The 14,762-nt window shown below is 43.0% G+C and overlaps 1 protein-coding gene across 3 annotated transcripts in view; it reads right to left on the reverse strand.

Annotated features, from left to right (window-relative positions):
* celsr3 (cadherin EGF LAG seven-pass G-type receptor 3) overlaps window positions 1–14,762 on the reverse strand; it is a 113,834-nt gene that overhangs the window by 44,478 nt on the left and 54,594 nt on the right. For all 3 annotated transcript variants that reach the window (XM_012961682.3, XM_031901179.1, XM_031901180.1), the window contains exon 3: window positions 8,984–9,206. In XM_012961682.3, coding sequence (XP_012817136.1) covers window positions 8,984–9,206 — 223 coding nt within the window. The remainder of the gene's footprint in view (window positions 1–8,983; window positions 9,207–14,762) is intronic.

Consider the following 14,762-nt stretch of genomic DNA (forward strand, 5'->3'; position numbering starts at 1 on the left):
ACAGAAAGATCCCTTATCCGGAAAACCCCAGGTCCCAAGCATTCTGGATAACAGGTGCCATACCTGTACATGTATTGGGGGGAAGCGGTATCAAAACTAAAGTTTTACTACACTTTTCAGACATCGTGTCCACTGTACTTTTTAAAAAGAAAACACATTTTCAAGCAAGTTTGGAACAAAAATAAATGTAATAATATTTCATGATTTTTAATGTAATTATATGGTTTGGAACAGTTCCCTAAGCCCCGCCCCTGTTCCTCTACTGATCAGCTGACTACTTTGAGAATAAAATTTACCAGTAGTCGCCTGTCCCCAGCCTTCAGCCTGCCTTCTCCCAATCCCACAATTTGGGGATATTTGGGGTTAATTTGACGTCAAAGGCACATACACATACCAATAAAATCATATGAAACCTAGTTTTGTACAATTTTCAGGCCATGTGTGGGCTCCGAATTATTTTAATAATTTTCATACCATGGTGATTGATCGTTTAGACGATCGGACAGGTTAGAACATTTTCGGTATGATAATGATAAAATCTGTGCATGTATTGTGTATCTGCCGATACCCTTGGGGGGGCCTACGATGGAACTCGCTTTCATATGATTGGTGCCTGCCAACTATTTCACACAGAACATTCTCCGATTTGTATTTTAAGGGCTTTATCATATAATTTCAGGCTGAATGTTAGTTTCAGAACGTTGCGTTTAAACCTACGACCAATACGTTCGTCGGAAGAAGACTAAAATCTGAACGTGTATGGCCAGCTTAAGGGGATACAGGTATGGGATTTATTATTCGGAATCTTAGTTGGGATAAAGTACGAGGTACTGTTTTATTACTACAGTGAAAATGTAAATAATTTTTAAAAATGTGAATTATTTGCTTATAATCGGCTCTACGGGAGAAGGGCTTCAGGTAATTCAGAGCTTTTCAACGGGAATCCCATACCTCGTGAGTGTCCCTTTCCCAGCCGTGCCCCACTGTGGGGTTAGGGGTTGGCAGATGAAGCCTGCGGTTGAGTGGAAACTGAGCACTGTGCTTAAAGCCACAAGACAGAAAGACTATATTAAGCCCATGAATCATGCAATGTTAAATTCATATATTCACGCTTTCATCTGATTTCTGCTTCCGAGCAACTGAAGTTGTATAACTGGGTTTTCTGCAGCAAGAATCTTGCCCTAGAACTGACAGTACATATGTAAAATGTTTTCCAAATGAAATACCGGATTTAGTTATTAGAGAGAGGCAAGTACCCTATACAGGAGAGAGGCGCGTACCCTATACAGGAGAGAGGCGCGTACCCTATACAGGAGAGAGGCATGTACCCTATACAGGAGAGAGGCGCGTACCCTATACAGGAGAGAGGCAAGTACCCTACACAGGAGAGAGGCGCGTACCCTATACAGGAGAGAGGCGCGTACCCTACACAGGAGAGAGGCGCGTACCCTATACAGGAGAGAGGCATGTACCCTATACAGGAGAGAGGCGCGTACCCTATACAGGAGAGAGGCGCGTACCCTATACAGGAGAGAGGCACGTACCCTATACAGGAGAGAGACGCGTACCCTATACAGGAGAGAGGCATGTACCCTATACAGGAGAGAGGCGCGTACCCTATACAGGAGAGAGGCGCGTACCCTATACAGGAGAGAGGCACGTACCCTATACAGGAGAGAGGCATGTACCCTATACAGGAGAGAGGCGCGTACCCTATACAGGAGAGAGGCGCGTACCCTATACAGGAGAGAGGCATGTACCCTATACAGGAGAGAGGCGCGTACCCTATACAGGAGAGAGGCAAGTACCCTACACAGGAGAGAGGCGCGTACCCTATACAGGAGAGAGGCGCGTACCCTACACAGGAGAGAGGCGCGTACCCTATACAGGAGAGAGGCATGTACCCTATACAGGAGAGAGGCGCGTACCCTATACAGGAGAGAGGCGCGTACCCTATACAGGAGAGAGGCACGTACCCTATACAGGAGAGAGACGCGTACCCTATACAGGAGAGAGGCATGTACCCTATACAGGAGAGAGGCGCGTACCCTATACAGGAGAGAGGCGCGTACCCTATACAGGAGAGAGGCACGTACCCTATACAGGAGAGAGGCATGTACCCTATACAGGAGAGAGGCGCGTACCCTATACAGGAGAGAGGCGCGTACCCTATACAGGGTACCCCACTGTGGGGTTAGGGGTTGGCAGATGAAGCCTGCGGTTGAGTGGAAACTGAGCACTGTGCTTAAAGCCACAAGACAGAAAGACTATATTAAGCCCATGAATCATGCAATGTTAAATTCATATATTCACGCTTTCATCTGATTTCTGCTTCCGAGCAACTGAAGTTGTATAACTGGGTTTTCTGCAGCAAGAATCTTGCCCTAGAACTGACAGTACATATGTAAAATGTTTTCCAAATGAAATACCGGATTTAGTTATTAGAGAGAGGCAAGTACCCTATACAGGAGAGAGGCGCGTACCCTATACAGGAGAGAGGCGCGTACCCTATACAGGAGAGAGGCATGTACCCTATACAGGAGAGAGGCGCGTACCCTATACAGGAGAGAGGCAAGTACCCTACACAGGAGAGAGGCGCGTACCCTATACAGGAGAGAGGCACGTACCCTACACAGGAGAGAGGCGCGTACCCTATACAGGAGAGAGGCGCGTACCCTATACAGGAGAGAGGCGCGTACCCTATACAGGAGAGAGGCAAGTACCCTACACAGGAGAGAGGCGCGTACCCTATACAGGAGAGAGGCGCGTACCCTACACAGGAGAGAGGCGCGTACCCTATACAGGAGAGAGGCATGTACCCTATACAGGAGAGAGGCGCGTACCCTATACAGGAGAGAGGCGCGTACCCTATACAGGAGAGAGGCACGTACCCTATACAGGAGAGAGACGCGTACCCTATACAGGAGAGAGGCATGTACCCTATACAGGAGAGAGGCGCGTACCCTATACAGGAGAGAGGCGCGTACCCTATACAGGAGAGAGGCACGTACCCTATACAGGAGAGAGGCATGTACCCTATACAGGAGAGAGGCGCGTACCCTATACAGGAGAGAGGCGCGTACCCTATACAGGAGAGAGGCGCGTACCCTATACAGGAGAGAGACGGAGAGAGGCGCGTACCCTATACAGGAGAGAGGCATGTACCCTATACAGGAGAGAGGCGCGTACCCTATACAGGAGAGAGGCGCGTACCCTATACAGGAGAGAGGCGCGTACCCTATACAGGAGAGAGGCGCGTACCCTATACAGGAGAGAGGCGCGTACCCTATACAGGAGAGAGGCATGTACCCTATACAGGAGAGAGGCGCGTACCCTATACAGGAGAGAGGAGTGTACCCTATACAGGAGAGAGGCGCGTACCCTATACAGGAGAGAGGCGCGTACCCTATACAGGAGAGAGGCGCGTACCCTATACAGGAGAGAGGCACGTACCCTATACAGGAGAGAGGCGCGTACCCTATACAGGAGAGAGGCGCGTACCCTATACAGGAGAGAGGCACGTACCCTATACAGGAGAGAGGCGCGTACCCTATACAGGAGAGAGGCGCGTACCCTATACAGGAGAGAGGCACGTACCCTATATAGGAGAGAGGCGCGTACCCTATATATTTATTCATACTTTACGAAGGAACAGATTATAGTAGGTATATATACAGATTAATATATTAGCGGATTCTGTGTTGTGTGGGGCTCTTTAACAAATTTTGGTTCGGAAGTTCGGCTGGAGTTAAAAACCAAAGAACCAGCATTGCTCCTCCACCTCCATGCTGCTCTTAGTGTTTCAGACATAACCTCATTTTATGTGACTGCAATAAAAAATCAGAACTTATTGACATTATCAACACTTGTACCTGGCTGCAAAGTGCCTCTAATATCTTCCAATTAACCCTAATTTTTTTGTAATGCCTCACCGACAAAGCAGTATTGACATTGCCCTATTACTGGAATGAAATATTTGGTACATGCTGATACATTTCAAATGCAAGTTGATCCAATGTGAAAACAAGCTTGCAGGGTGGGACTGGCCTACAGGGACACTGAGAAAAATCCTGGTGGGCCGACCCTGTTGGGCGCTGCTATCTGCCGGCAAGCCTGTGCACAACTCCAAATTTAACTAAAATTAACTAAAATTAAATATGCCCATACCTTCCACTGTGAAATGCACAGGTATCTTTAATTTATTTCCCCGGAGGGGCAACATAATGGACAGTGAAGTAAGTAAGTAGCAAAGTGGAACAAGGGTTGGCAGGTTGTGGGTCTTGACTCATGGTTTCCGGTGGACCCTGTGAACCCCAGTCAGACTCCATATCATGAACCACATTACCTCTGATCCAATCAATCCTCTTTAGATGCAGTTGGAATAGACACTTGCTTGAATCAGGCCCGGACTGGCAATCTGTGGGTTCAGGCAAATGCCAGAGGGGCTTCTATAAGATGCCATAGACACTCACTATTTATTGGGCTGGGGGGGGGGGGGTGTTTGGGCCTCTGGGTACTTGGAATACCAGGACCCAGGTCCGGACTGGCAATCTGTGGGTTCTGGCAAATGCCAGAGGGGCTGCTGTAAGGTGCCATAGACACTCACTATTTATTGGGCTGGGGGGAGGGGCTGTTTGGCCCTCTGTGTACTTGGAATGCCAGGGGCTATTTTGAATCCCAGTTCGGGCCTGATATGGCTGTACAGAATCTGGTCATTATAATCCAAGAGAGCTGAACCAGGTTAGCTATAGAGAGAAATGCCATATGGTTATAGGAATAATTATACAAAAACTCAATAATCCCATTTATTTTCAAGCTGACTGAATCCCCCCCCCCTCTCCTGGATGGCTTTTAATGAGTTCTTCACCAACGATCATTTTTATGTGCAACAATATTTTTAACAAAAAAAAAAACCTTTTTATTGAAAGCCATAAACACAGTGAAATGAAGGCACCCCGGGCAGATCTACTTAGCAAAATGACTAGCGCAGGACCATTAGTCATGGCTTTAGATGAGGTAATGCTCTGACAGAATGAGGGGCCCTGGAAAGTCTCTGATTGGATGAAACAGCTGCCCACGGTGACATCACTACAAGGAGATCAATTCTAATCTAATCACTAAGGGCTCGGCTTGTAGCAGTAATGTTTAGATAGGGCGTGCCTGACAGCACAGGGACAAAAACAGTTTGGGTCTGGGGGGCAATCAATAATGGTTATCCTAATAAAATGAATGTAGGGCAATTGGCTGCCAAACAGATGTTTCTGAACTACACCTGTCAGCAGCCTCTAGCAACCTACCTGTTACCTAGGGCTACCTACTGTACCCAATAAGGAGTAATTATATCTTAGTTGGGATCAAGTACAGGTACTGTTTTATTATTACAGAGAAAAGGGAATCATTTAACCATGAAATAAACCCAATAGGCTTGTTCTGCCCCCAATAAGGGGTAATTATATCTTAGTTGGGATCAAGTACAGGTACTGTTTTATTATTACAGAGAAAAGGGAATCATTTAACCATGAAATAAACCCAATAGGGCTGTTCTGCCCCCAATAAGGGGTAATTATATCTTAGTTGGGATCAAGTACAGGTACTGTTTTATTATTACAGAGAAAAGGGAATCATTTAACCATGAAATAAACCCAATAGGGCTGTTCTGCCCCAATAAGGGGTAATTATATCTTAGTTGGGATCAAGTACAGGTACTGTTTTATTATTACAGAGAAAAGGGAATCATTTAACCATTAAATAAACCCAATAGGACTGTTCTGCCCCCAATAAGGGGTAATTATATCTTAGTTGGGATCAAGTACAGGTACTGTTTTATTATTACAGAGAAAAGGGAATCATTTAACCATTAAATAAACCCAATAGGGCTGTTCTGCCCCCAATAAGGGGTAATTATATCTTAGTTGGGATCAAGTACAGGTACTGTTTTATTATTACAGAGAAAAGGGAATCAGTTTTAAAATTCTGAATTATTTGGAGTCTATGGGAGACAGGCTTTCCGTTATTCAGAGCTTTCTGGATAACGGGTTTCCGGATAAGTGATCCTATACCTATAGTGTCCCAGATATAAAAATATATATATACCCTTGTATACTAACATTTAGTATGTATTAGAATGCCCTATTCCTATTGTTCTTAGAAACTTTGCAATTGGTTTTCATTATTTATTTCTTATAGCATTTGAGTTCTTTGTCATCTTCTTCTACCTCTTTAAAATGGGGGCTCATTGGCCCCAGCAACCAAAAACTATTGCCCTGTAAGGCTACAGTTTTATTGTTATTGTTAATTCATATTACTCATTTTTCTATGCAGGCCCTCTCCTATTCATAGGCCAACCTCTCATTCAAACCACTGCCTGGTTGCTAGGGTAAATAAGACCCTAGCAACCAGATAGCTGCTTAACTACTACACTTGGAGAGTTGCCAAACAAAAAGCTAAATAACTAAAAAAAATGAAGACAAATTGCAAATTGTCATCATACAAAACATTCATATAATGGTGAACTATCCCCTTATAATAATGTATGTATATCTTTATTTATAAAGCGCTACTTATGTACGCAGCGCTGTACAGTAGAATACATTAATACAAACAGGGGGTTATTAAGATAATAATAGATAAATACAAATTATAATAATAAAAACAGATAAATACAGCAGCAATAAGTTAAGAGTCGAGGACACAAGAGGAAGGAGGTCCCTGCCCCGTAGAGCTTACAATCTATATCTATATCTATAATAAGAATGAAAGCATACAGTGTCCGTTAAATCTTATCTTCCTGTTTCTCAAAAATATTTTGAAATTGCCCAGAAAATGATGGACCCCATTTTCTCCCTGAAACCAAGCAGAGTGTATTGTCCATTTATTGTGCAGCAACAGCTGAGTGACCCACATACGGTATTATTTGTGGGGCCCTGGGATGTAACCCTGCCAGTAGCCAAACAGACACCTATAAAGAGGCCTAAATATCTCCCCACATGAAAACGGCAAAAGGGTTATTTATTTTCTCAAGTCTCCGAAACTCTCTGCGGTTTCCTTATCGGCAACGGGCACTGAGCGAACACATTAATTACACACAAATAGCTGGCCTTTCAACAGCAAAACTGCCAATGTGATTCCCTCGTCCATTACAGTCACAGAATGAATATAATCTGCCACAAAAGAACTGGGAAATCACAGGCAAAGAACTGGGCCAGCTTTACTTAGGTGTGACAAGTCATATAAATGGATAATTACACGTATTTGTATTAGGGCTGTGCAACATGGGGCATGGACATTACAAATGGTTTCCTTGTGATCCCTCACATTTATTTAGGGTTAAATCATTAAAACCTTCCCCCCCCCCCAAGGCAAATGATTGTGCCAGAGCCAAGTTTGGTGTTTGGTTCATACCCATACACACACACAGATCTACTCACAAATGAAAGGAACACTATTTACAGTTAGGTGCATAGTATTCCGGGATGGCATCATTTAAACTATACCCCTGAACATTGCAGGACTCTATAAAAATATATTGTATAAAACAGCTCATGAGTAAAATCCTGCTTCATATAAATAAACCATTTTCACAAAAATATACTTTTTTAGTAGTATGTGCCATTGGGTAATCCTAAATAGAAACCCTCAACCCCCCCCACCCCTTCCTCTTCTACAACACAAACAAACCAAGGACACACATACATTGTACGTTACATCAGCCAATAAACTGGCAGAGCTGTGGCTTTTATTTCAACTCTACTTCCTGTTACAGTCAGAGCTGCATTATTTCCTGTCAGGTGATCTTTTAGGAAGCACACAGCCCATCACTAAATGGCGGCTCAAGGGAAAAGATATAAAAGAACAATAATTACCAATATACATATTCCTATTTTCTAAATTTCTTTAAAGGAGAAGGAACGGTAAAAACTAAGTAAGCTTTATCAGAAAATCTATGTAAATACAGCCAGAAGTCCTCACAGAAACGCTGCACTGAGTTCTCTATCAAAAGAAACAGGATTTCTTGTCTCTTTGTTTTCCTGTGCCAGCATCTGTGTAGTTCTCTCCTCTCCTGCTCCCCCCTCCCTCAAGAATGCTAAGAACTCCCTCCCCCCCAGGGATTGTGTGATCTGAGCCAATCAGCAGGAAGCTTCCTCATAGTCTTACTAACTGCCCACGTACACTGGTCTTAGTCTTGGTGCAGGAGTGAGGCATTATGGGAATTTTCTTTACAGAGCTCAGTGGGGCTTCTGATCATCTGAACTGGCGAAATATGGGGAGACTTAAGGGCACTATTGAGGCAAGAAGGTATGCCTGCAGCTTGGGATTAACTCTTTATTAGCCTTTCCTTCTCCTTTAATAGGTTACATATTAGGATATAATTATCTGCTGGCTAAATATAAAAATATATAAAATAGTACAGTTTTCCTTTAATAACCGGCCAAAGCTTTTGCTAAACAGAAGAAATGTGACTCTACCCTCATTGCTCCCCAGATTATTTTGGGCTTCTGGAGGGGTCTGCAGCTAAATTAAATTAACATGGACTATCTGTTTAAAATAGGTTCTTAGTTAGATGAGGTTTGTGCGAGTGCCTCCCTAACAGCACCAACAATATCTAGAGACACTTTGGTTACACATTATACTCATGCAGCATGGTTGGACAGCACACACAGCAAAGCTTGTGGATCAATGGATTTTGATTGGATCCAGAAAGTGGATTTACATATTCAGCCCTATGTAGCCTGCTTTAGTCACTGATATCAGTGGCTTCTCCACAAGAATAAGGAAACAGTTTGACATGAACTAGTAATGATGTAACGATTGCCAGGGAAATGGAAACAGTTAATCCCCAGTGTAAGAAACCACTTGTAGAACCCTCATCTCCAGCTCAACTGAGAAGTCACCGCCACCAATTAGAAGCTTTTTATTTACTCCAGACACGTGTACTATTGCTTGAACTTATGTTACAATCCACAACAAATGCCAGTGTACTTACGAGAGGGAAAGACTCATGTGAAACCTCTGCCGCAGCCCTCGGAACATGACAAAAGACTTTGGCGGAAAGGAGCGCGTCGACAGCTCACAAAATGGCTTCTCAAAGCCTCCAGATGGACATTGACATGTAAAACCCCCTTCTGCTAGGTTGACACAGGTTCCTCCATTCCTGCACACACCGGGGACACAACGTCCTGAGCCACTGTCCACTTCACAGTTGTCACCTGGGGGAAAAGAAAATGGGAGGGAATTAGAGAGAGCCCAAGTGTAGGATAGTTTAGGCATTCTGTATCTCCAGCTGGATTGTGAAAGTTGAACTGGTTACAGATAAACCCTGCGGTATGTATTTTACATAAATGAACACACTTCATAATAGTAGGTAGATGGCCTACATTCTTTCTTACGCTGGCCCAGACTGAGTTGGACAGTTTGGTAGTATTGCAGTCTGGGCATGTACGTCAGCTCAAGGGTTAGACAATTTGGTCCAGTGTTCATTTGGTCCAGAAGGTCCATAATCTGTCCAAACTAAAACTTTCATCTGCCAATGCACCTTGTAGGCCAAGAGGACCCACCGCTCTCAGCAAGGGAATGTATAGTATGGCCATCTGCACATATGGCCAGTTATACATCCATTTGGCTGATGGAATTATTGGTTGCCTGGTCATGGCCATATTTGACCGGATACAGAGATTTCTAATATAATGGAAGATATAGATAAACCATGTTTTTTTGCTATTCTCTTTAAATGGGAAAAAGAACAATCATGGCCTCAGTATACTGTGAACAAACAAGTATAAAGACACTGCGATGTGGCAGAGACCAACTGTAACTCTCCAGTTGCTGCAAAGGCACAACTCTCAGCATTCTTGATCAGCAGTTCAGGTAACATTTTCTGTAAGGAATCAGAAGCGTTGGCCATCTTTAGCAGAAGTGTCAAAACTGGTTTTGCAGTAGCCCAAAATAAGTAGTAGGACCCTCCAACCTGGAGTCCTTTCATTTTGATGGGTGTCGTTGTACAAGGGCAACAGGCTGGGTAATAGTGATATAAGCTGCTACCGTATCCTGACCTTCTACTATTTCCCTATTATTATAATTCCACTATGGCCAGCGTTCTTGGTAAACACTTCTATTGAGACCCCCTAAAGACAAACCTGAGCATTACAGGCCTGAGGGGAGAAACCAAAGGGGTTTTAGATGTTGGCAGGGCAGATGGCTGCTACCACCCCTGGCCATGTACACGATTCCCTAAATTAACAAACGCATCACAGAAACGATTCCACCACTGCTTGTCACCATCATATATTCATGTTTTGCCATTTTCTGTACCTAACATACCCCAGAAGCCTACAAAACAAAACAAAATGCTATGGCCGTATTACAGCTACCCAATATTTTTGGTACTGGGGATTCTAAATATTGGTCACCCACCCCCCTTCCTTAGGGAGGGTCTATGGGAGTTCTGTGCTGACTAATACATAGGAGACAGTCCATCAGACAACCCTGTACGGCTGCATCTAAATAGAATTTTCTCTTTATTACTGTCACCGTGACAAATGGCTTGCCGGACCAGTCACATATACATGCAATATAATGCAATTTGGCACATATGTAGCTTCCCATGGAACTGGATACATTTGCCACATGCAACTGACACACATCATTCATGCACAGGGAAAATATGTAACCCCAGTGTCAAACTGCTGGAAGGCATCGCACAATAACATGAATTCATACGCTCTGAGCAGGAACACAAGCTGTTATATCGAGGTTCCCAACTACACTTTAATATTAGTGGCATTCAGTACAACAATGAGAACCATCTGCCCCATCTGCTGCAAAACTAAACTATAGGAGGGCACTATTGCCCCTAGCATTAATAAGTGCAGGCTACGCAGGGTGCAGCTTCCACAGGCACATGGAAGCCCTGTACTTTAACCCCTGTTTTGGGTGGTCTTTAAAGCCCCGTGTATTTTTGGAGAGCCCTCCATTGCTCCTAGGATTCTTAGACATTCCTTACCCATGTTCTTCTGTCTGTATATATATATATATATATATATATATGTAGGTTTGGGATCAGTTATCCTGAAACTGTTATCCAGAAAGTTCCAAATTACAGAAGGTTGATCTTTCATAGACTCCATTATAAGCAAATTATTCTTGTTTTTTAAAAAATATTCCCTTTTTCCTTGTAATAATAAAACAGTACCTTGTACTTGATCCCAACTAAGATATAATTCCCCCTTATTGGGGGCAGAACAGTCCTATTGGGTTTATTTCATGGTTAAATGATTCCCTTTTCTCTGTAATAATAAAACAGTACCTGTACTTGATCCCAACTAAGATATAATTACCCCTTATTGGGGGCAGAACAGCCCTATTGGGTTTATTTAATGGTTAAATGATTCCCTTTTCTCTGTAATAATAAAACAGTACCTTGTACTTGATCCCAACTTAGATATAATTACCCCTTATTGGGGGCAGAACAGCCCTATTGGGTTTATTTAATGGTTAAATGATTCCCTTTTCTCTGTAATAATAAAACAGTACCTGTACTTGATCCCAACTAAGATATAATTACCCCTTATTGGGGGCAGAACAGCCCTATTGGGTTTATTTAATGGTTAAATGATTCCCTTTTCTCTGTAATAATAAAACAGTACCTTGTACTTGATCCCAACTTAGATATAATTACCCCTTATTGGGGGCAGAACAGCCCTATTGGGTTTATTTAATGGTTAAATGATTCCCTTTTCTCTGTAATAATAAAACAGTACCTGTACTTGATCCCAACTAAGATATAATTACCCCTTATTGGGGGCAGAACAGCCCTATTGGGTTTATTTAATGGTTAAATGATTCCCTTTTCTCTGTAATAATAAAACAGTACCTGTACTTGATCCCAACTAAGATATAATTACCCCTTATTGGGGGCAGAACAGTCCTATTGGGTTTATTTAATGGTTAAATGATTCCCTTTTCTCTGTAATAATAAAACAGTACCTGTACTTGACCCCAACTAAGATATAATTAATCCTTACTGGAGGCAAACAATCCTATTGTGTTCATCTAATGTTTAAATTATTTTTTGTAGACTTAAGGTATGGTGATCCAGATTACACAAAGATCCCTTATCCAAAAACACCCAGGTCCTGAGCATACTGCATAACAAATCCCAAACCTGTGTATATATATACACACACACAAACTTTACATCTTGTCCCTACACCATAATGAGCCCTGTGCGTAAGTGTGCCCTTTCCTTTCAACTCTATGTGGAAAAGCTGTTACTCTCAGATTTTTGTTTATTCTTTTATCTATTATATAATTCTTTATGTATTTGTAATGTATGTATGTATATCTTTATTAATAAAGCACTACTTATGTACGCAGCGCTGTACAGTAGAATACATTAATACAAACAGGGTGTTAATAAGATAATAGATAAATACAAAGTATAACAATAAATACAAATAAATACAAGATACAGTTGCAATAAGTTAAGAGTCGAGGACACAAGGAAGGAGGTCCCTGCCCCGTAGAGCTTATGGTTTGTTTCCATATGAGTTTTTGCTGTGCTTGCTATGGGGCTGTTCCAGTATATTCCATGGCACGGCACCACGTGTGCTAAGCTGTCCATTTCGCCCTTATGGCTCTGTAACCATGGCAATGGAGATGAACGTTGAATGCAAAGAAATCAAGACCTGTGTTTTCTGCTCTCTGTGTTGGTTTCTGCCCAATTGAATACAGAACAGGTGGGATGAATTGGACCCACTACTACATACGGTTCAGCCTGGTTGGATGCACCAGAATATACCCCTTGCCAGAAGCTCAAAGTCCTTAGTAGACTTGCCATCTTTTTAAAGCCAGACACTGATAAAATCTTCATACTGTATGGCTATTTATCTGTGCATTTACATGCATGCTGCGGACTGCACTGAATTCTATGCAGTAGTGCAAAGGCAAGTACTTCCCCTTTAAACATTACATTATTCCATTCAGCCAGTTGAACACTGCCTTTGTTCTGTGGAACTGATATACTACAAATACATTCACCCAAGCCTGCTGAAAAGGAGTTAATGCTAAAAACTGCCCTGTTACAGGGGAAAATAAATGATGTGTCGTTCAAGGGTGTGCAACCTGAAACCCTATCGCTGAACTACAACATCCAACAGCAAGCTGGACACCCAACAAAAGACATCTAATCAATTCTGAATTTAAGAATATTTTCCCTTGGGTTCCCTATTATAAAGGGGGCCCAGGGGAGGGGTACTCTCTACTCCTCGCTACGATGCACTTGCTCTTTCTGTCTCTTTAAAGGGGAAATCTAATTATAACTGTTCTGTATATAACTGTGTGCCTTTCTGTGGAAGCGCAATGTGCAGGCAATAATATTCTGTCTCCAGCCCAGGCACAGACTCCAACAAGTTCATTTAATTTATTAATAAGAAATCTGCCTTCCGGGCACCAACAGACCAAAGTACTTACTTTCCTGCACCGCAGCCGCTGCCCTCTTGTCTTGTCTCGTCTCCCACATTTGCCTCCCACCCCTCTTTAAAGGATAAGTAATCATGGAGCTTCTACATAGAATACATGCTGTTTCTTAGAATTGCTTCAGCCAAACATTATCATGCTAACAAAGACATAAAGGTTTATTTATGACAGAAAGCCCAGTTGCTTTCTTGCAGTGAGTTGTGTGTTAAACCCCATTCATTAAGGCGCTTGCATTAAAATGTGCAGTCATTCCTGCATTCTATTCTGAACTAGGGTTGCTACCTTTTTCTGTCAATAATTCTGCCCTTCAGGTTTTGGGGCGGGGCTATGATGTAAGGGGTGGGGTAGTGGGTGGGCGGGTGGAAATAAGTTTGATGGAGCCAGGAGATAGGCAGGGTCATAGGCAGAGGTTGCCCAAGGTTATAAAGGGTGATTGCCAACGGAGAGGGTCAGGAAAGGGAGACATTTATAGGGCATTACAAATTTACTAACAAATACATTACCAGTAAATTTGTAATACTGGTGCCAGCCATTAGATTGTACGCTCTACAGGTCAGGGACCTCCTTTCTACTGTCTCACACCACATGGCACTTAATCTTATACTTATTTATTGTATTTAGTATAACACTTGTCCTCATCATGTATAATTGTGTATATTGTAATATTGTACAGTGCTGCATACCCAGGGCTGCCGCTCCCTATACACAGAGTACTTAGTCTACATAGGGCACCAACTCCCAGGGGGGCACCATCCCAGCTGCTCCAAAAAAAAACCATTTTTTTATATTATAACATACCCCCCAACACTGTCCCGCCGTTTTTTATAGCGCATCCCGCTGTTCCGGATAGTTCAATCAATCTATGGGGGCAATTGGGGGCACTTACTATGGGGGCTATTGGGGGCACTTACTATGGGGGTATTGTCTATGGGGGCAATTGCGGGCACTGTGTGTGGGGGGGAGGGGGCACAAAAGTAAATTTCTGCTTAGGGCACCCATTTGGCCAGCAGCGGCCCTGTGCATACCCTTGTAGAGGTTTATAAATAAAGATACATACATACATACAGTCCTAGCTGGTGATTTACCGGCTAGGCAGGTTAAATACCAGCCAGGTGGCAGTCTTATTCTGAATCAAGTGCTGATATGTCTACTGATGCCAAGGGACCCTGGAGCTACCATCAGGCAGTAGCTCCAGGGTTCCCTTTGCACCTTGTGTAAACATGCGCAGCACACTTACGCCTAAAGAACAGGTGCAGATGCCACTCGCACTTGAAATGCACACACAGTGG

The sequence above is a fragment of the Xenopus tropicalis genome, chromosome 4 (genome assembly GCF_000004195.4).
Source record: "Xenopus tropicalis strain Nigerian chromosome 4, UCB_Xtro_10.0, whole genome shotgun sequence".
NCBI classification, from domain to species: Eukaryota; Metazoa; Chordata; class Amphibia; order Anura; family Pipidae; genus Xenopus; species Xenopus tropicalis.